At 37.8% G+C, this 23,856-nt stretch overlaps 1 protein-coding gene across 2 annotated transcripts in view; it reads left to right on the top strand.

Moving 5' to 3' along the window:
• Nucleotides 1-23,856, top strand: part of LIX1 (limb and CNS expressed 1) — a 53,768-nt gene that overhangs the window by 10,334 nt on the left and 19,578 nt on the right. For both annotated transcript variants that reach the window (XM_043594326.1, XM_043594335.1), the window contains one exon: nt 10,042-10,205. In XM_043594326.1, the coding sequence (XP_043450261.1) occupies nt 10,042-10,205 (164 nt within the window). The remainder of the gene's footprint in view (nt 1-10,041; nt 10,206-23,856) is intronic.

Genomic DNA, 23,856 nt, shown 5'->3' with positions numbered 1-23,856 from the left:
AAAATGAATCTTTTCCACTTAGGACTTATCTCATATTAGGTAGTTGAACTGGGCAACAAACTATAATGTTTCTATTTTCCTGAAGCATAAACAGTCATTAAGCATTAATTTTAAGTGAAAGTTAGCCCCTGTCATGTTTGCTAAAAGCAGTTGTATTGCCTTTAGCATCCATTATAAAGTGAATAATATGGACAAACATCTCTGTTTCCAGATTTTGAGATGTAGCATTTCATCCACTTATTTTCTGGCTATTATGAAGCTTTGTCTTTACCAGCAAATAGTATCAAAAGAGGCCTCCCTTTACCATTTCTGAACTTTTTGCATATTTTGGAAATAAATAGCACAATGTGTACAATTAGAGAATTTTCAGACTTGCAGACTTTTTTTTAGAATGTTTAATGATATGGTTTCCAACCCAGGAACAATCAGTTTCAAAGATGCCACATGCAAGCATATAATCATGCCTTTTTCTTTCTTCCATCACCTTCTCTAACCACAAATAATAGCTAATGCTCTAGTGCTTACTATGTGTGAGGCTCTATTCTGACATTTCCCACTTAAGCCTAACAGAAACTGTGTAGTAAGTACTGCATGTTACAGTTAGAACTGGAGTAGTTAAGTAGGTACCTTTGACTGGTAAAGACAGGATTCAAACCCAGGCATTCTGACTCCAGGTTCCATGATTTTAACTACTGAGTAAACTGCCTGCCAGTTGATAAAAGGTGGAGAGAGAAGACACAGTATACATTTTTTTTGTGTTTGAACCAGTGTCTGTATTTGAGGATTCTTCTATAACATGCTCTATAATCCTTGGGCCTTTCCATTCTATACATCTCAAAATGCCCGTATGAAAACATAGATCATTTCTCCCTATCGGCATCTGCATCGCACGCATCCAATCCGTGAAAATGATAAGCTCCAAATTTGTAGGATAAAAGCCCTCTGAGTGTCTGGTTATTGATGATCTTATCTGAAGAGGATTTGTGCTTCTTCCAGGCTGCAGAATGAGCCCTCTCTCGCCTGCCTCATCTCCTACCGACTTCTCATAGATTTTTATGCCCGAACTCCTCCCAGAAACCCTCTCTTTGGTTCACTCAGATGTACAAGAGCAGCCATACATTCTCTCCAAGTGTCTGTGCTTGTGTCTTCATGGATGGAGTCACCACAAGCAGCACAGCACCTTAGGCAAAGACAAAGGGCAAGGGACTCTGTGCTCCTGCCTTTCTCACCCACTCGGGTAAAGCTGGGGCACTAGGACAGTGGGGTTGATTTCCAGTTATTAAAGGAAGCTAAGTCCTCTTACCCTGTCTCCTATCAAATCATACCCCTTTCCTAATGGCACCCTTTCCTATGCCCTCTTAAACAATTCCTTGGCTGACACATTATTTTTCATACTCTGTTTGTCAAGCCATCCATACTCCTTGGAGAGCACAGCTTCTTTCTCATCATGGTCTATATCTCATTCTTCTGAAGTGGCTCAGCTTAGGCCTTCCTCCAGGGCAGACTTTTCCTGAACTTTTCAGTCCACATTCATTTGCTTTCCCCCCGTGTGGATTGAATTCTTGTGCCATAAATTTTTAGGTTTTAAATATTACTTTAAAAACATCTCTGTTCTACAATGTAGCACTCTTAATATTTTCTTCACCAATTATATTATCATATATTATTTCTGCAATCAAACTGTAAATTGTTATGGGAAGAAGCCTGTTATGAACTTCTTTTTTAAATCCATATCATCAAGGTCATGGTCATCAGATAAACTATGCCAGTCAGTACACATTGCTGGTTAATTATGTTCCACTAATGCCAGAAGCTACTTTCAAACCTTTTCAACACATTGCTCTAGGCAAGTCAGCGTAAGTGTGTTTGAGTTGGCACTCCAAGACAAAATTACTTACCATCTCTATTCAGGGGCTTCCTAAACTCTACTTTTTAAGAAAGTGAAGACCTTGTTACAAAGTGAGTAACAATCATGTGTCTACTCTGACCAGGCTTCATCTTTCTGCCCCTACTCCACCATCTCCAGCTGAGGCATGGCTGCCACCACCATATCCATGCTGTGTGAGCACCGCAGTGGTCCATACATGAAACCTCCTATTCTAGAAGGAAGTCTTGACCTCTCTAGGAATTTTAGTGACTTCACTTACCTTCTACACACTCATTCAGTTGCACTCAAATAGTTCAGAAAGGTAGAGTTTTCTTATATCCCAAGTGAATTCCAATATTGCTTCCAGATGAATAGCCCTGTGGTGTATACCAAGAAGGCTACAGAAAAGAATGAACCAGAGTCCCTGCCCTCCAGAATCTCACAGTCTGCTGTGAGTTAAATAACAGAAAACTGTATTCTGTAAGATGAATGCATTTCATTCCTCTAGCCAGAAAGAAGTCTAGCCAAGTCTGACTTTATCAGTTTAGCCTGGAACACCACATCCATTTCATTAGCATGGTTTAGAGGAGATTAAGTGCTAAGACACAAGGCCACTAATGGAATGAGAGCTCAGGAAAGGAGATCCGTATGGGCTGGAACCCATGAGTAAGGCATGATAGAATAGGTGGTATTTCCTCTGAAGTATGGGAGTAAGTTGGATGGATAGAGGGGAGGAGCAGAAACAACACTCCTGGGAGAACTTGAACTAAAGGACAGGTAAAAAATAAGAACTATATGTTCAGGAACAAGTAAAGACACTGCTTTGCTGAAACTGATTGGGGGTTTCTATAGAAAAGATCAAAGGTTGAATGGTAAAGGTATTCCACATTGTTGGATGTCTTCACTGGTCATCTGCCTTCTGTGAAATCCTTAATGCTCATCTTTTTATAATCAAAAAGAAAGCTTGAGGAAGGGAAAAATGAAATCCTCATTTATGAAAGATTTTTTTGGAGATAGAATTACCACTCTGAAAACTCTGTCATATTCAAATTTCAAAACACAATGACAAAGAAAGTAGCCATACTAATAATGCCTATAAATTACAATGCAAATTGTCTTGTTGATACACAAAATAATCAAAACTTCCGAAGTGGTTTATGTTAGTTCAGGCTATTGCAACAAAATACCATAGACTGGTTGGCTTAAACAACAGAAATTTATTTTCTCATAGTTCTGAAGGCTGGGATGTCCAAGATCAAGTTTTTAGCATATTTGCTTCCTGGTGATAGACCTCTTCCTGGCTTGCAGATGGCTGCCTTCTTGCTGTATATTCACATCGCCAAAATAGGAAGCTCTGACGTCTCTTTCTATTCTTATAAGGGCACTAACACCATCATGGGGGCCCCAACCCAATGACCTAATTTAAACCTAATTACCTCCCCAAAGCCCCATCTTCTAATACTATCATCCTGGGGGTTAGGTCTTTAACATATGGATTTGGTGATTGGGGGAAGGAAGGATAGGTAGGAGGCACAAATATTTAGTCCATATCAGGGTCAATCACTTGTGTCTGAGAAAGCAATTTGGGGAAATGCAAAGGATTAAGAAGTTTGATGTGCACAGTGAATTCAGAGGTTTAATTCCTTTCTTTACTCTCAGATGTTATAAACTGATAGAAGTCACAAAAAAGAACTAAATTTCATGCTATTATTCTTAGGCCCTCCCCAACATTTCTCTCTCCTTCTACTCCTCTCACACCCTTAGTCTCAGCCATTTGATATTCTATTTCTTTGTAGTAATTTTACCAGTTTAACATCAGTTACCTTGAAAAACATAAAACTACTGATGACCTGTGGGTATTATACCGTGAACTAGGAGGGCTGCTTAGTTTGTCTTGACTCCAGCATTAGGCAAATTGTTAACCATCTACCTTATCCCAGTCTAGCTGAGGATGCACTACCTCTCTCATATTGTGTCCAGATTCACTGTGGATGACCAATTTATCTTGTCCTGGCTATAGATAAAGACCTTTTTCTTTACTGTCCATTAAAACAAAGTAGAAAGTTAAAAAAAAACAAAACAAACTTTACTAAACTTTGAGAGGAATAATGCATAACCAAAAATGATATGTTCCAAACTATAGCTTCTTGACATTAAGATGGAGGGCATAATCAGGCAGAGAATTGACCTTGGCTTTTGCTCATGGCCCTCTGCCCAGGAAGCCTGTCCAAGCTCCTCATCAGTCTTTTTTCATTTCCTCTTCTTCCTCTTGTTTCTCTGTTAGTCATCCTTACTTGAAAGAAGGGACTAGAATGGGAGGCCCAGTCACTGCCCTCTCTGAGGTATACAATCAGTAGGTATTTACACCATTATTTAAACCAGAGCAAAGTGTTGGTTGAAGATTGGTCATCAGGATACATGTTCACATCCTGGCTGCTCATTCATTATGACAGTTCCAAGATGGGAACATGTCATATAACCTGAATGAAAAAATACAAATATTGGCCTTTGCTTTATTTGACTTTGTCAAGAACGTGTCAAAAAAAAAAAAAAAAATACCCCCTGGGAAAACATAGGTGAAGTAATTCTTGTGGAGAGCCTCACATTGCCAACAGCCTCACAAATGCAGCACATCTTTTATGCTTTGATGATATTCAAATACTCAACTAATATTAATTATGCTCATACTATGTTCCAGACTCAGTGGAAAGAAAAAATGATGTAATTCTTCCTCTAAAGAGCACTGTCTTCAGTAGAGGTAGGCACACATGAAAACAACCTAAACTCTGCCATAATTAGAGAGTGTCTCAGAATGAACAAAGAGCATAGATTATAAACTCAGACAGCACTAGGTTAAAAATCCCAAGTCTAAGACTTAGTAGCTGTTCGATTGTACCTTGAGCATCTTTAATGTCTAATCTATAAGTTGTGGATGATAATACCCAGTTGTAGGGGATGTTATAAAGATTAAAAGAGACACGGTACCTGGGTAGCTCAGTCGGTTAAGCGTCTGACTTTGGCTCAGGTCATGATCTCACAGTCCGCGAGTTTGGGCCCCACGTCAAGCTCTGTGCTGACAGCTCAGAGCCTGGAGCCTGCTTCGGATTCTGTGTCTCTGTCTCTCTCTGCCCCTCCCCTGCTCATGCTCTGTCTCTCTCTGTCTCAAAAATAAATAAAAACATTTAAAAAAATAAAGAGTAAATGAGAAAATGCATAGTGCCTGGCTTATAATAGGTACACATGGATATCAGAATAGCAACTTCTTCCTATAACAGGACTTCTCAAACTTTAATGTGCAAAAGATTTCCTGAGAATCTTGTTAAAAATGCAGATTCTGGGGGCACCTGTGTGGCTCAGTAGGTTAAGCGTCCGACTTCAGCTCAGGTTGTGATCTCGTGGTCTGTGAGTTCAAGCCCCGCGACAGGCTCTGTGCTGACAGCTCAGAGCCTGGAGCCTGTTTCAGATTCTGTGTTTCCCTCTCTCTGACCCTCCCCCGTTCATGCTCTGTCTCTCTCTGTCTCAAAAATAAATAAAGGTTAAAAAAAATTTTTTTTTTAAATGCAGATTCTGGTTCGCTAGGCTTGGGGTCGGGCCTATGATCCTGCATTTCTAACCAGTCCCCAAGTGATATCCATGCTGCTTTTCAGAGAATTGAAGTTTTTGAAACAAGGATTTTGTGATTATTTTGGCTTTGTTTTTATTTTTAAGTAGTTGATGCTGAAAGTGAATCTTAAAAGATAACTAGACCATGCAAGAAGTCAACAGCCACTGGGGAAAAGGGCATTCTAAGAAGAGGAATGGAAGTAAGAGGCTTGCCATTAACATAAAATTCAAAGAAGTGTAAGGGGCCTGGAAGGTGTCTTGAGGAGAGAGGAGGGAGGTGGCTTGTATGGAACAAGAGAGTATCAAGACATGGAGTCTTCTATGCCTTGCCAAGGAGTTATTTATCTTATAGGTAATGAGGGACTCAGAGAAGGATTTTAAGAAGATGTGAATGAGAGGTGCCTGGGTGGCTCAGTTGGTTAAGCATCCAACTTCGGCCCAGGTCATAATCTTGTGGTTTGTGAGTTCAAGCCCCGAGTTAGACTCTGTGCTGACAGCTCAGAGCCTGGAGCCTGCTTCAGATTCTATGTCTCCCTGTCTCTCTGCCCTTCCCAGCTCACACTCTGTCTCTCTCTCTCTCTCTCTCTCTCTCTCAAATAAAAAATAAATAAACGTTAAAAATTAAAAAAAAATGTTAATGATTTCATGAACTGTGAGATTTAGAAGATTACCCTGGAAACAATTGGAGGATGGGTTGGATAGGAGAATAATGGAAGTCAGGAGGATATTATGGTATACTGGATGAGATATGAACCAATGCAGCAATGGCAGTACAGATTGAGAGGAAGTGGAGATTATGCAAGACATTAGGATATGGAATTGGTAAAACTTGGGCATTTATTAGAATGGAAAGAGGACATGAAATTTAAGGTTCCTGCCAGGTTTTTGATTTAGGTGACTGAGTAGGTCATAATATTACTTTCTAAATACTTCAGGATGAAGAGAAGATTTTTTGGGAAAGAAAATTAGTTGAGTTTGGAAAATGTTGAATTTGTGTGACATCTAATAAGCAAGTATCTATTAACAAAGTTGGAGCTATAGGAGAATAGTGTGGGAACCGTTGGCTTATATTATGGTAGATGCAGTCATGGAGCTAGGTTCTGTCATTTAAGGAAAATGGTAGAAAGCAAGAAAAGACAAGATTTTTATTCAGATCAACATGAGGGGTAACGGAGGAAGAGAAATCCAAAAAAGAAACTGAGAGCAAATGGTTAAAAATAGAAAAGCAGAATCAGGATGAATACTGTCAGAAAAGACTAGAGATATGAACATTTCTAGAAGAAACTGACCAGCTATGTCAAATACAGTTAGAGGTCAAATACATAAGAACTGAAAATTAAGATTTGTTGATATTTGCTAGAGCAGTTTCAGCGGAATAAAGTGCAGAAGAATAAAGTCAGATTGTGGAGGGTTAAAAATGAATGGAAGATAAAGAATCAGAGATAGTAATATAAGATATTCTTTCTAGTAGCTTAGCCACAACAGGAAAATATTAATAACTAATAGCCAAAAATAGTCCCAAGGTTGAGTGTTTCATTTAATTGACTGATTGATTGATTTATTATCTTGAGCATGCCTATGGCTGCTGAGAAGTTGTGAATAAAGAGGAAACCTTTAAAAATAGGAGGTGAAGAGAATTACTACCAGAACAATGCCATTGAGACTGGAAGAAATAATATGGATCTGGGCACTTGAGCAGATGGGTGACTAGATGTGGGGATGGATATCACATGCTTGGTAGCCCAATTTTTTTCTGTAATAAGGGAGACAGGATCATTAGCTGAGCATCAAAGGGCAATTGTGGCTAGGGACTAAATTGTGTAGTGAGGCCTATCCTCAAACTTGGGTGGTTTTCTTCAGCAGAACTTAAGCCTCTGCTTGCATTTCCTTTGACATTGCCCATAAACCTTGTTGTTACTACTTCAAAAAAAATGAAGGATCATATGTTTCATAAATAGAGTATCCTCTGCTATACTGATTCTTTGGAATTTCAAATAGCAAGCTGGCCTTCTTCCCTTTGCACTCCATTCATCAGGTTTTCCAGTCGACAAGAGGAGATAGAGATAGAAAGATGGATTGTGTGTGTGCATGTACATATGTTGTACTCTTTAGAGGTGATGACATACACAGAACTATCAAAGAAGTCTTCCAAGGTTGCAGAATGAAAAATTTGAAAACTGCTACTTGTGTTCATATAGAAATCTACTTATTACATACCTTTGAACTCTTTAATCCACATAGCTTTGCATGCCAAAATTCTTGTGTTCATTTTACCTAGACTATCATGAGTCTTCATCTTCCAACTTCAGTTCTCAGCTTAAATTCATCCAACAATGAACTGACTTAAAATAGCAGTCTCTTGTGCCTTGTGGACTATCAGAGCAACAGTTTACTGGCTTTTGTTTTAGGCTTCAGTCTTTAAGACATCCTGCTGAATTCTGGTGGTCACATGCAAGTAGAAATGCAAACCAGAAAGCTCAAAAATCCTTGCTTTCTTAGAGCTGGGAGGCCAGGGAAGATGAGTAGCAAAAATACAGTTTAGGATATAAAAGTTCTATTTAGAAGTACATCAACTGGTAGAAAATATTATTCAAATATTTTTGAATAAATGAAAAACTCTGTAATGACCAATCTCACCTTGACCACTTCAACATGTACTTTTTAGTTAATTCACCTACACCCTCTGATAGTCTTATGTTTTCCTTTTTGTTTTTCAAAACACTTCTTAAATACTAACCATTACAGTTTTAAAATATACACAGGCATCTGATTCCTTAGGCATCTTGAGAATTTGCCTGAACTGCACACTATGAAACTGATCCACGACCTAGGAATGAGGTAAAGGCGCCACGTGCTCTAGTAAACAACTTAGAAGGTGGTTGTGCATTGTTTTTGCCTCCAGGTTAAACTCTGTGACTTTTCTGACTCCCTGAAAACTATTGAAGCCCAACATTTTGAAGCACAGTTAGGAATGTATTTAGGAGAATGCAAAGGACATAGGCACAATATTATGCAAAGACTGTTTGGAAGAACAAAAACTATTTAATCCAGAACTTGAGGAAACCTGAGAGTTGTCTGTATTAGTATACTTTCATATACAAGTGAAAGACACCAATACAAAATGATTTAAGGAAAAAGCAGATTCATTGACTCAGGGGCTCAAAGTATTTCTTTGGAACTTAGTCTTTCTTTCTCTATCTCTTGGTTTTACACTTTTCTGTGTTGGCTTTCTTCTCAGCCACATTTCTCCCTTGCTTGGGCAGTGCCACACTTACCTCCTATCCTCCCAGCAACCTAGTGAAAAAGGGGAGAATCTGGTCTTCCAACATTTCCAACAGAAGTCCTGCACTCATTGGTTCTAAATGACTTGGCTTTGGTCAAATCTCCATCCCTCAACCCTGAAGAAGACATGGTTGAAGGAAAGATGATTGTTTAAAGAAAACCTTTATGCTATTCCCACAAAGAGGGGAAGCAAATGCCAGGCAGGCAAAAACAAACAGATGTCCTATATTGCCTTCATGCATGTGGTGGACTTTCATGTGGATAAGGGGATAAACTTCTGTGAGGCCCAAGAAATGAGAAATAGACCACTTGCAGGAACCTTACAGGAAAGCAGATTTCAGCTTACTCCCAAAAAGGATCTTTTCACAGAACCATTAAGAGTTGAAACGGGCTGCCTCAAGGTGTGCCAAGTGCCAGCTCCTTCCCTATGTTAAGGTGCAAGCCAGATAGGCAGCTGTCAATAGTGTTGTGTAAGACATTCCTACATTAGGCAGAACTTTGCCTGCATGACCTGTAAGGTCTCTTTTGATGCTACAATTCTATTATCCTTGTTAATTTCCACAATTCAATTTGCAGTACAGGATAAACAAACCAACCAAATTTGATCTGAAACTTCTGCAGGCTATCACAGGTCATTTAATCTAAAACACATGGCTATAGCCATTACTATGTTTTCTGAAGTCATCTAACAGACGTAGTCCTTAACAAGGTCTCCATGTTATTAGTTTCACTTATGGCTTTTTCCAGCCTTCTGCTTATTACACAATTGCCTTTCATTCTCCTTTAGATTGGGGTGGAGAGGAGCATGAAAGAGTTTTCTTCTTTCTGCCTTTCTCCTCTTAAATCTTATACGAGGTGGGTCCCAATTAAAATCGCATTGTTTATATCTTTACCTCCAAATTTGGCTTTCACTTTGTAAGTGTAAGAATCTATGAGAAATGGGAGCAGGGGCCATGGATAACCATAGCTCTAAACAAAGTTTATTGAAACAAATTTTCAAAGAAGAAAGAGTGACGTTTTTAATTTGATATTAAAAATTAATTTATAAAGTAAATTTAATATACTGCAACACTATTAGAATTAGGGTACCAAACCACTTGAGCCATACTCATAAAGAGATAAACACATTTGCATTAAATAGGAAAGCACTCCCTCCCACTCCCACAGTACATACTGTTCTGCCTAAATTGGAAATGACATGTTACACAATCCAGCATGCAAATAAAATTTTGTTTTTGCCAGAGTACATCCTTCCTTAATAACCGATTGTGTTTTTTTGTGTTTTTCAGTGAATGTTGTGTCAATGTTACAGGAATTTTGGGAAAGCAAGCAGCAGCAGAGGGCTGCATTCCCAAGTGAAGGCGTGGTGGTCTATGAGTCACTGCCATCTCCAGGACCGCCCTTTGTGAGTTATGTGACTCTCCCAGGGGGAAGCTGTTTTGGCAACTTTCAGGTAAGAAACAACCATAAATTGGTCAGGAAAAGTTAATTGGGTTAAGAGAGTAAGTCGTTTTATAAAATGGTAACATTATAAGCTTTCTTGGTCTTAGTGAAAAATAAGTTGTGTCACATTCCATTATATATACAGGTTGGTCAGGTCTTCCAATTTTTTTAAAAGTAAGTGTTTTAAATTAAGTGATGTTTCTTTGTGGAAAATTAATTTTATAGCATTTTATTTGCTGATAGCTGCTGCCTTTCCCCTCAGAATATTTTAGAATAAACCATACAGAACAAGGAAACTCTTGTAAAGTCCTTCCATCAGGGGCCTTCCATCAATTTTGTAATCAAATGCTAATCAATCTACTACACACCAAAGCACGAACCAACAGCAAAGGTTAAGACTCACAGGTCTGAGTTCAGGCACTTGTACTAAGCCCAACTTCTGCCTCTGAATAACTGTATATCCTTGGGAAGCTGATTTTAACTTCTTGATTTCACTGATTTTGAAATGGGGAATAATATCCGTGGTGTTAGTTGGGAGTCATATCAGATATATATGCAATATACTTATATGCACATACTAGGTATTCTAAGTATTTTTTGGTAATTATTATAAAGGCTCTTTTAGTTGGTTAAATCTTTATTTTGTTTATGATTAACGTAAATGATGATGCATTTCTAGTTGTATATCAACTCACACAAAAACATTGCCTATATTAACCATCAACTTATGATTGTCCAGTGTATATGACAAATATTCATTGACTAGGAAATATCAAGCATTGGGCCAAGTGATGAGGATATAGTCCATACCTTGAAGAAATAAGTGTGCAAAAAAATTATAGTAATCAAATAGTTATAAATGAGGGTCAATGAAAGCATAAAGAAGAAACTTCTCAGTTTACCAATCACCTTTCTAAGTACTCCTTTAATGCAGTAACTTTCTCTCTCAATTTTCCATAACTGGCAAAAATGCTTTAATTATAGTTTATGAACTCTATGCTCAACAAGCATTCAAGTTTCCCTCTTAGGTTTGACAACTAGGAACCCCAGAGGCAAATTTACAGTGTACCTCTTTGCAGTGTGAGTCTACAAAACTTAATGTCACGTAATTAAGGACTAACATTATACTTGATATTATTTATATTTCTACCTTTACTCTCCCTTTGAACCTAGTGTGCCTTACTCATTTATTTTATCCTGCTACTGTGTATCTATTACTTGTTATTTCAAACCTTTATGGAGTGAGTCTAATAAATAGACCCAAACCATGAGGGTGTCTTTGCCAGTCAATACAGGGGACATGACATTCCTAGCATACAGAACAGTATGTGGAAAGGCCTGGAGGAAGAGAAAACCACAAGCACTTTCAGACTTTGGGAAGCCTAAGTGTGTCTGTGGCAGGGAAATGGTAGGAGATGATGGAATAGGCACTCATATCAAACCATAAATTTTCTTCATACTTTGCAAAGGAGAACAGGTTCTATTCTGTATACAATCAGAACCCCTGAAGGATTCTGAGCAGGAGACTGATACATTCAAATGTGTTTCAGAAGGATTATTCTGACAGTAGCATGACAGTAATTTTCAGGAACTGTTTTCAAAACTTCTGGCCCAGCCCGCTACGGAGGTCTTGCTTTCTCCTACCCTGAACATTGATCAACAGTGGACCTCTATTTGACCTCTGACTAATGACAGTGAGTTGCCTAATGAAGATGATTTGAAGGCAGGTCTAGAAGCCTCAAAACAGAGTTTAACATAACCACAGATACTTAGACAAGGATGAGGGAGAGGGGAAGGGGAAGCAAGGCAGCAACTGACAAAGGGATTCCCAAATCATGTGAACCTGCAGGCCCATCATTGAGCATTCTAAGGTGAAGTCTGCCTACTCATACAGAGCTTCCATCAGACTTCTCATTCAGAGGAGACCTTCTAAGCAGAACTTGCTCTGTGGCAGAACTACTCAGCCACAGAACAAGGTCTTGCCAGCCACCTGAATGAATCTCTTTGTCCATGAATGTAAATGGTCTAAAGACCACCAAACATCTGAGGAAAACTAAAAACAGAAGAGAAAGGCCAAGTCAAACAAACATAAGAATATAAAGAATTCAAGCAACAGATGACATAAGAGAGGATTCCAGTGAGAATCTTCAGAAAATTGTGGAAAGATATTTATCCTTGAAATAGCTATGAAACAAGGCAGGGAACAAGAAATTTAAAAATATGGTTGCCAAATTAGAATAATAAAAATAAATAAATAAAAGAGTAAATAGATGAGTGGACATAGGTCACAGCCAAATTAGTAAAGGATGACAAAGTAAAAATTTTATTAGTAAAGTAAATGTTCTACAACATAGAGCAAAAAGACAAAGAGTTGGGAAAAAAATTAATACAGGAGATATGGGGATAAATCCTGGAGGCAAACGTTAATCTCATAAGGGTTCTAGAAAGAGACAAAGGAAATAGTGGTGAATAAATATATAACAGAAACAATTTTCTTTGAGTTAAAAAAGTCACAAATTTTCATATAGAAATGAAAATTTATTTTACATTTCTATAATGTAAAATTTCTATAATATGGAAATTTATGAAAATTTATTTTACATTTCTATAATGTAAAATTTCTATAATATGGAAATGGCCTACCATATTCCAAACAGGATCATGATGAAAGAATCACAGAGTTCCGTGGGACTTAGAGAAAATATTCTGCTTAACAGATGGATCAAGAGCCTTTTTTTTTGATACTAGATTTGTAATTGATCTCACTGGTTTGGGTTTTAGTTTTTGGTTTTATTTTAATGTAGATTGAATTTCTATGTAAGATAGGTTTGGAGGAACTGATGTCATAGGGCAAAAAATGGCAAACCTGGTCAACAAAACTGAATTATTCTTTTGAAAAAATTAATAAAAAACATTTTTGGCATTTCTGAGTAAGAAACAATACAAAGCATATACTACACTAAGCATGATAAAAGGAATGCAATCATAGCAGTATAATATAAGAATACTACATAAACAATTATATTGAAAACCATGAAAACTTAGATGATATTAAAAAAACTTAGATGATATTGACTACGTTTTGGGAAGTCTTTGTATTATCTTTGAAACTCTTCTATAAGTCTACAATTATTTCAAAATTAAAATTTAAAAAAGGTTTTCAGTGGCTCCCTATTACCTTCTTATTAAAGTTTAAATTCCTTAAACTGGACCCCAACTTTCCCTTTCAACTTTATCTCCCTGAATTCCTCTTCTGACACTCAATGCTTCAGCCTAACTGTTCTTCATTTATATCTTGACCTCTTCTAGCTACTACTTATATGCATATACTTATATGCATATGCACAGTCTATAATAAAATGTAAATGCCTCAGAGATAGGCTCTGTATCCTATCCCTATGACTCCAAGCACTGTGCTTTGCATATAGTAATGCCTAATAAATTTTGTTGAAGGAATAGCTAAATGAATGAATAAAAAATCTCAAAAATCACTGAAGTTTAGGGGCGCCTCACTGGCTCAGTAGGTTAAGCATTTAACTTTTGATTTAGGCTCAAGTCATGATCTCACACTTTGTGAGTTCAACCCACACGTTGGGCTCTACACTGACAGTGTGGAGCCTGCTTGGGATTCTCTCCCTCTCTCTCTCTCTCTCTCTTTTTCTGCCTCTCCCCTTCTCACACTCTTGTCTCAAAAATAAAGAAATAAACTTAAAGAAATCACTGAAGTTTATATTTGTCCATTATTGTATACGATCACTCTTCATTGATATATAAAATAGTATATATATTATTATATGCAATACAATATATCGAATAAGGTATTTTACCTAACTATAAGATGGTGGGCTGGCAAGGAAAAGTCAGAAACATTAAAATCAGATAATATTATTATGTTCATATCTGTGACTTAATTTAAAAATATTATTGTAAAAAACCATCTAAGTCTCTCTGAGTTTAATTTATGCGTAATAACTTTCCTTCCACCCTATACCCATGCCCATGAATAAGCAAGATTTGGCCATCCTCTCACCCAAGTGTTCATTATGTCTGTCCTTATGTAATAAGTGCATTCATTATAATCTATCTAGAATATAATGTATATGACAGATCAGTGCATGGGTCTAGAGCACATGAGTTTAAGAAACTCAAATTTTCTTGTTTTTGTTTTTTGCTTTCACTGCACTGAGAATTATGAATTTCCCAATCATCTCATAAATTTCTACTTAACATGATAGGGCTTCCCCTAGATAGTACATTCAACATCCTCCTTGTGGTCTTTAAAAAATAGAAGACAAAATGAGAAAACTGAACTCTTCAATAGGGAAGCCTCTTGGTGATTTCTCTAATCATTTCAGAGTCTCCTTTACCTTATGTTTAAATCATTATATTTTAAGGTTCTCAGGAGGATTGTTAACATCGTTGCTTTAAAAGATGCAGAATTTCCTGAATCAAATGTTTTGAAAATGTGTTTGGGTGATTGGCTGACAAATCTGGTCCCTTAACCCATTTGGCCTTCCAAAATATGATTTGAGAAAGGAAAACCAGGAAATAGAAAAAAGAAAGAAAATTTCTCCTAAAGCAATGTCCTTACCCTTTTCTTTGTCAGTTCAGAAACCATCTTAAATGTTATTTTCACCATATAACATTTCATCATGTTTTTGCCAGCAGTTGGCCAGTAAGAGCCTACATGCTCATTCCTGCAATGCTTTTCACATAATCAAATGTCACCCTTGTGCACTGCAAATCATTTCATGATGGATTATTAATGCCAAGACCATGTGCTGAGACATGGAGAAACCATTATGCCAGCAGTAGCCTTCTTACTGAGCCATGGACGTCACCTCCAATGGTGCCAAGTAATTGAAAATACTTGAAGTGGAGTATGGGACTGGATTGAAGGATTAATCCTTCTGGTTTCATGAAAGCTGTAAGAGATTATGCCCATTCATTCTTTAGAAAAATGGTATTCAGACTTAGCTTTAGTTTTCTGATTAATCAAAGGAAAGCAGTCAAAAGGCTCTGATGGACACAAACCACTGGATTTATGCAAAGAAACCTCCCACTGAAGTAAATGGGAGGCTTGTGTCCAAGAAGACTAATTAAAGAACTTTCAGTTAGTCTTGACACCACAAACCACAAAAAAACAAAGAGCCGGAGGGAAAGACAGCAGCCATAATCTTGTTTAAACTATGCCTTCCTAAATTACTATGTATTAGAAAAAGAGAAGTGAAAATATGATTCATTTTTGAATTTCAAAACAATGAATAAATGACCTATTGATATTAAATTATTTTTCTTTTAGAAAGTTATATTGAAACACATTAGTTCTTATTGTGTCTTTTATAACAGAAACCATCCTCTAATATTACAGGCATTAGGTAGGAATTCATGCATTTTGGACATATTTTCTTTATGCCATTTTCGTCTAGGCAGTTAATCCTTCCCTAGCCACATATCATGACCATGAAAACTTGCAGTAATTTCCATTTTTTTACAATAAGAGCAACACAGAGGCCATCAGATCAACGTCTGGCTCCCCTTTTGATGAACTCAGAAGGAAAGCCACTCACTGCTTCAGCAGCTGTTTCTGTTTTCAAATGCAAAAGGAGAACTTATTTGAGTATTTTATCTTATTTTCTATTTTGATTAAAAGGTTTGATTCAAATTTTGTTTTCCGGCCAGTGACGTGGCCTTCCAGGTAGCCTGCTAGAGTGATTTGGATTAATGAAACTTCATTCTTATTTGGAATAAAAACCAAAAATTCCTTTGAGTGTAGTACTAGACCAGGCGATTATTTATGTGCGTAAGTTGGGATTGAATAAAAAATGTGTCCCCTGGCTAAAACACTGATGTGATAGCCCGATTTATTTGAAGTACAGGACACTAAGCCATTTGGGTATCATATCTTTTTTCACATAAACATTTTGCTGTTGTTAAAATTCTTCACAGAAAATAAATATAGGTGTTAAACATGGTTCGGGTATTTAGGCTGTTTTGTGTATTGCCAACCACCCCACAGAACTGAGACATTTCATATTTCCAGAGGCAAGCCATTGATTGATTTTTTTTCAACAAATATTTGGTGTTGCATAACACGGCTGCACAGTTGAGAGATGTGAGAGGAACACACAGAGCAGATGAGCTCCTAGCAAAGCTCTGTCTCTAAAAGGCTTTTCATTTTTATGCCTCTTAATTTTCACACCAAATCTTTTGCCTGTGAAGATACCTAGAAAAACTACTTTTCCAAGATATATATGGCCTAAAAGAAGGAGAGGACTGTTTGATTTTATTGTGTTTTAGTTACTTATGGTAGTAAGCATACTTCCCCTGTATTATCAGATATAAAACACATGTTTTACACTTTCATGCATTGAATGATTCTTCTCAAAGTCCACGGAATTAAAAGTATATTTAAATCACAACAAACTAAGTTTATAAAAGTAAGTTTTTACCAGGAGACGTGGACTAATAGAAAATATGATTAATTCATAGACTTGGTGAAATGAAATCATAATGTTTTTTTCACTGTTTATTAAATAAGGCCTAGCCTTAACATTCTGTGTCCCAAATAGAGATTTAGTTCCTGCCAGAAAATTGAGACTCTTACCCTAGACTAAAGCTGTTTTAATGCAAAGTATTTCTATTTGAAATCATCCATGACCTCCCTTCTCTGTCTCCAGACTTGTACACCTTGACCCAAATGCACAACACACCATGCAATGTAACCTAACTTCTAAAGGAGGCATTTCCTGGTAGAAATCTCCACAGGAAAGCATCCTGTGTTGCAACTAATGAGACCCAAAGATAGGAAGGCTAGTTATAGCCCCTTCCCATTTGAAAGTCATATGTCAAGATTTTAATGACTTGCCCATGAAACTGGGAGGGCATATTGTTTTTTATTTATTTATTTTTTTTTACATTTTATTTATTTTTGATAGAGAGAGACAGAGCAGACGTGGGGGAGGGGCAAGGAGAGACCAGACACAAAATCCAAAGCAGGCTCCAGGCTCTGAGCTGTCAGCACAGGGCCAGACGTGGGGCTCGAACTCACAAACTGCGAGATCATGACCTGAGCCGAAGTCGGATGCTTAACCGACTGAGCCACCCAGGCATCCCAGGAGTGCATGTTGTTTTAATGACATGTTGTATTTATTCCCCAGCCCTGTTCCCTGACTTTAATCTATGTCTTTTCTTAGTGAGTAAAGTGAACAGAGATGCTTGGCCTCCAAATAGAACAGAGTGCAGTGAAAGAAATGCTTGGGAAGAGAATCCACAGTAAATAAAGACTTGGGACTATCTTCACAGGAGTCTCCAAGCCCCTAGTTGAATGAGCTTTAGGAAGATACTGTCTCTCAAGTTGCTGAGTGAGGAAGAAAAGCTGACTCCATCTTGCCCCGTCCCCCCTCCATCCCTCTCAGTGCAATCAGAGCCAAGTCCTTTTACATCAAAGCAACTATAAAAATAAACCAAAACTTTGAGCCCTGATCAATTCATCTTGTCTTCACCTGAACTTGAAAAAAGCAAAGGAATAAAAGAAAAAAGGGGAAAGAAAAAAACGCAAGGAGCAAAACACAACATGGTTTTGTAATAGTTACCAGGGACCTTGGTCTAGGTATGTGTGTAGAATAGCATTTGCAGCAGAGGTAAACTAGGAGGAGGCCAGGTGGTTTATATTATAAAAATAACATTCTGACCCACCATGTGCATGAAACGTTTCTTTCAGTTGACAGGAACTGGTGAGTTTTCTCTGAAAATTGGACTCCCAGACCACTCCCCTCCCCCATACCTAGCAAAGACCCCGATTCCCAGCACACACAGAGTTCCAAATTGCTCCCAACATGTTTGCAGCCAGCCTGACCTACCGAGAAAGAGACACAATATTAACTTGAGTGACTGAGTTTCAACGGTTGCCCTTTTTCACATCACCATCTGGAAGGAGAAAAAATGCTAATATATCCACAATTAGATAAATTGGAACACATGCAAATGTTCATGCTTAGACCAGGGCAGTCAAGGTCTTAAAGAACTGAAAAGGGGACAATTAGCAGCAGGGCCTGGCTTGCGGCATTCTTTGTGCTGATGCCTTGCTGTCAGGATGAAACAGAGGTGTTGGTGACACTGACCAGAGCTGGCAGACCATACACACACAACTCTGCAAGTCGCTTGCTGAGACTTGAACTCTGATTCCCAAAAGCAAAATTTTTCCAACCACCTGAATGACAGACTTGACAGCCTAAAGGACTTGGGCAAGAATTCTCACCTCTCAGTCAGTTTATTTGGTTTTGCCACCTGCAAAGTCCCAGCTCAGGACATCCCTTGGGTAAATGTGCCATTCAGGGAATGCCACCTAAGTAACACTGACCTGCCCTTGACCCCAAGGGGGACAACATTTTCAGGTCTGAATTCATACGTAGATTCGATCTGTCACATTTGCTATTACTGTTCTTATTCAAAAATCTAATTTCTTAAATAGACTATTTTTCAACTCCTTGGCTATCATTAGTAGGGACTGAGTTAAGTGTGCCTAACTTGGTTTTGTACATTTTGGACCTACAAACCATTTTTTTTTCTTGATGTCTTTCAAATACAAATATGAAAGGGGCGCCTGGGTGGCTCAGTCACCCAGCAGACAGAAGTCTGATGTCCTTGCAGAGCCTGCATCAGATCCTCTGTCCCCCCTCTCTCTGCCCTCTCTCCTGCTTATGCTGTCTGTCTGTCCATCTGTCTCTCTCTCTCTCAAAAAAAAAAAAAAACTTGAAGCCACAAGAGAATTAAAATAAATAAATAAATAAATAAATAAAAATATGAAAAATCCTAAAAAGTCTGATGTTTAAGATGGAAAAAAGTTACTTATATTGATGTCTTTCCATGTGCTTTCCTATGGAAAACACTGTAGTTGAGATGTATGTACAGTAACATCTTGAGGTCCAGAAACAGCCATTCCACCCATGTATTCTTCCTATTTTCTAATACTAAGCATGGGGAAAATTATTAATCAAATGAAGGCTCTCAGGAAAGTAACTGTTCAGAGTATAAATTGTGCCAGTCTAACCAGGTTTCTAGGAACAGTAACACATTTATCAATACTTGTAAAGTATTTAATAAATAATTAACATTAAAATTCATTTCTTATTAGGCATTTCTATTTTTTTCCCTTTTTTTTTAATGTTTATTTTTGAGAGGTTGGGGGGGGGGGGTGCAGAGAGAGAGGAAGACACAGAATCTGAAGCAGGGTCCAGGCTCTGAGAGCTATCAGCATCAGCAAAGAGCCCGATGCGGGGCTCCAACTCACGAGCCGTGAAATCACTACCTGAGCCAAAGTCAGACACTTAACCTACTGAGCCACACAGGCACCCCAGGCATTTCTATTTTAATAACATGTCCATGACACCCAAAATTTTATTTTACTTAAGAACTTCTGTACATCCTAAAAAGTTGATAAGTTACTATTTTATTTCAGGACAACCTACTGACTCACAAATTAATCTTGGTTGAATAATTTGCCATTGTACAGTGCCACAGTTTGGGAAATTATCATGGAAGGAATAAAAACTGCTGAACAGAAAAGGAAAATGGAGACCTCACTTACTTAAATCAGCAGTGCTTATATACTTCCTAAGGGCCTAATTTTAGAACTGTCATAAAGAATTTTTTTTTCAACCTGAACACTGCATTCCTTGATTCTTTGGTAGAAGCAATTTCACTAGTGAGAAATTAACATTTTGATGATAGCAAAGGGGGACTTCCTATTGTGATATTGTGATTTATAATAAGAAATACATATTTCTTATCCTTCAACACATATGTCTTTATCCTTCCTGGTCCCTAGCGCAAAACTCCTAAAATGCTGAGAACTTCTTAAGTGGTAAGAATAAAAAGGTATATTTTATTACTCACAAAAAAACCCTTTCTTCCACACCTGAGTTTATGTTAATGAGGTGATTTCTGAAAAGCCCCTAATGATGATGGCTGGTTGCCAAAGGAACCAACCAAATGAGTGGATGATTGAAAGTTTCAGACCAAGCAACTGACCTCTTAGGAGAGGGGCTAAAAATTAACTTAATCATTGATGGTCAAAGATCTAATCAATCATGCCTATGTTATGAATCCTCGACAAAAATCCTAAGTGATGGGACTTGGAGAGCTTCTAGGTTAGTGTACATATGGAAGTTTTGGGAAGGTGGTACACCTGGGAAGGACATGGTACTCTGAGCCCCTTCCCACATTTGTGCCTTATGCATCTTTTCCTCAGGCTGTTCCTGAATTGTATCCCTTCATAATAAATGAGTAAACTAATAAGTGTACCATTTTCCTGAATTCTGAGAGTTGTTCTAGCAAATGATAGAAGAGGAGGGAGTAATGGGAACTACTCATTTTTAACAGGTTAATCAGAAACCTAGGTGACAACCTGGACTTGCTATTGATGTCTGAAGTGGGAGCAGTCTTGTAGGACAGAGCCATTAATCTATGGGATGTGATGCTATCTCCAGGTAGATAGTTTAAGAATTATGTTAAAATGTAGGACATCCAGCTGGTGTCAGAGAATTTGTTTGCATGGGGGAAATAGTTGTGTTGGTGACCAGAGTATAGAAGTATAGAATGTTTTGGTATAGTAGAGGAGAGACTTAGACTTTTCAAACATGAAGCCAGTGAAGCTTCTATCTAGGTTCCTTCCAAATCACAGTGCCAACTTTTTAAATTCATAATTTCATATTTTCCTTAAACAAGGTCCACCAAATTGTGTGAACTTCAGGCCCCACAAAATCATGGTTCTGACTCTGATATTTACAAATGAGACACTAATGGGACAGAAGCCTCCAAGAGAACTCCTGGATTCACCTGCCTCAGAATCACCTAGAAAGTTAAAATGCAGACCTCCCCATTGCAATCCTTTTAAAGAAACTGATTAAATTGGTCAAATTGGGGCCTGGGAACGTGCATGTTTAACCATTTCCCTCAGTGATCTTACTATGAACACTAAAGTTTCTGAACTCTTGGTTCAGATCCTGGCCTAGGCTTATCAATGATCTTCACAGTGTACCTAGGGCTCTTAGTGGCTTGTTGGTGATCTAGCATGCAAAATAAAATATAAGGCAAGAATGAACTGGTCTTGGGGTAATTTCTTATCTAATGGAGTTGGGGACATTTAATTTAAATGACTTTTTCTCTTGAAGAGTTAGCAAACACTTCTTAAAATTATTGAGCACTCATATGTGGTAGAATTATAAATTCTCTTGGCCCCATACTTCATCAAGGGGTAACTTCCAGCCAGCATTAGAAATTTCCTACAAGGGATGACATTTGATCTTCTCATCTAATCAGAGCTGGCCTCTCTCTCCATTTTTCTTCTTCCTATTGTCTAGTTAGAGGAAAGCACCAAAAGGACAGTAGAAAGGAAGCAGATATAGAATAATTGTCAGCACATTCCCCTCTTCACTAAGCACAGTTGCTTGCCACAGCATACTGCTTCCTCTTTGGCTTTTTGTTTGAATGAAGTTGAATTTGTCATGCGGGGATGGGAGGAGATAATCTTAAAGTCTTTTGTCAAAATGACCCAAAGAGTATCAAAATAGGAGCTTTGGCTAAAGAACTGTATCAATTTGAGGAGTGCTATGAGATTTTAGCTAAATTATTTATTCCATCTATTCCAAGGTGTGTGACCATTTCTGTGACAAGCACAATAGTGTAGTAGTTAAAAATCTTGGCTCTCAAGTCAGGGAGACCTGGGGTTTAATCTTTTTTTCATCACTTTTTAAGTTATATAACCTTGGGATATGACCTCTGTTTCCTTATCTGCAAAATAAGATAACAAAGAGAAATGCCTTTATATCAGTGATCTATGGCTGGGTAACAAATTACCTCAAAACTTACACTCATTGTCTCATACTGGAGGTTTATAGTCAAGCTGTCAGTTGGAGCTGAAGTCATCTGAAGGCTTGATCTGTTCTGGAGGATCAGCTTCCAATATCACTCAGATGTCTGTTGGCAGAAGGCATTAGTTCCCCACCATGTGTGTTTCTCTGTAGCACTGCTTACAACCTGGCAGTGGCCTTGTCCCAGAGAAAGCTATCTAAGAGAGAAAGCAAGTGTTACCAAGACAGATACCACAGTCCCGTTTATAACCTAATATTGAAAGTGACATACCATATAACTTCTGTCACATTCTATTGGTTACATACACCAGCCCTGGAATAGTGTGGGAGGGGACTGCATAAGGGTGTGGATGCCAGGAGCAGAGATCATGGGGAGCTATCTTGGGGCTGGGTACCACTGCCTTCCAATAGTTTTCCTCAGCACTGCCGCACTCTTTTATTTATTTTTTATTTTTTGCTTTAATTTTAGATTCGAGCCAGGAGGCTTTGAAATGATTATTGTGATTTATAATGTATCAACAAATGAAAGGCATCTGAGCATCAAGATAAATGTCTGAGTGGGGTCTACTAGCTGCTTGAAAATCATGTGGCTTCACATGCCTAAGAAATCCACAGCTGACTATCTCAACTATTAAATATCCCAGCTCTGCACTTTAACAAAGTGCAAAGGACAGAAGTTGTCTCTCTATATTAACAAGTAAGAATGGTTAGCGGATAAGGCATGGTTTACGAATCTGTATTTATGATTGGGGTCTGGCTGAAAAACTGAGAATAAACCATACAACCTGGGAAGTCTAATTGTAGCAGGAAGTTGTTTTGAAATAACATCATACTTCATTCACTCTCCAACTGATGTCTTTGATGACCAATTTGGACACATGAATAAAATGTCCTGTCACTTACCCTATTTTATTTTCTTGCAGCATTTCCTACTGATGGTAACCGTAATGGTGCCTATTCTTACAACCGAATCCACACTCTGATGTAGATTTGCCAAGCAGATTGCTTCTGGCTACATTTCTTGCCCAAGTGCAGGCCCTTATGGTTTGAGAGATCCCATTTAAATATCCCTAAAGAAAAATATGCAGCCTTTACTGGCTTGGATTTGTAGCTCTAAATTTTAGAAGAAAGCGGCTGGTTAACATTATAGACATTTTGAAGTACTTGTCTTTTAGAAATGCAAAGAACAATAGCAAGAAAAGCCTTTTGATGATTCAGAATTTATTTTATTTTATGTACTTATTAATTGGTACACTTTCTCCCCCATTTTAACCAAAGATTCTGTACATTGAAACAATAAAATAAGTAAAGACATGTGTCTGCTTTAAAATCTTGATATTGGTGAAGTCTCCGTAGTCCTTTTTCATGCTTTCTGGGAAAAGGCTCTTCTGTTCTCTCAGCCCAGCAGCACTTTGATCTCAAAAGCAGTGCCATTTGGTTGTAAATGTATGTGGCGCCTTTGATCTACTACTTAGCTGGTCTTATTTAAAATAGATAGCTTCTTTTATCTAAGTAGTGTTTACTAGGTCTCTCTCTATGAAAGACAGTTTAAATTGCTATTATTTAGATAGAAAGCTATATAAAGTTTCTTAAGATTGCCCAGATCTGAATCTAATTTCTCTAAACTCTAAAACCCCCAATGGCTCTATTATAGATTTTGTAAAGAAAATTCCTATTAAAATGGGATACTCCTACAGATGTCAGGTAATATTTGAAAAAACTTTGCTTTCTGATGGGAAACTGACTTTACAAAGAATAATAAACATATTCTACATTCAAGCAAAAATG

Source organism: Prionailurus bengalensis, chromosome A1 (genome assembly GCF_016509475.1).
Source record: "Prionailurus bengalensis isolate Pbe53 chromosome A1, Fcat_Pben_1.1_paternal_pri, whole genome shotgun sequence".
In the NCBI taxonomy this organism is placed as follows: Eukaryota; Metazoa; Chordata; class Mammalia; order Carnivora; family Felidae; genus Prionailurus; species Prionailurus bengalensis.
Note: the sequence above shows the minus strand (reverse complement) of the source record. Positions and strands in the feature narration are given on the sequence as shown.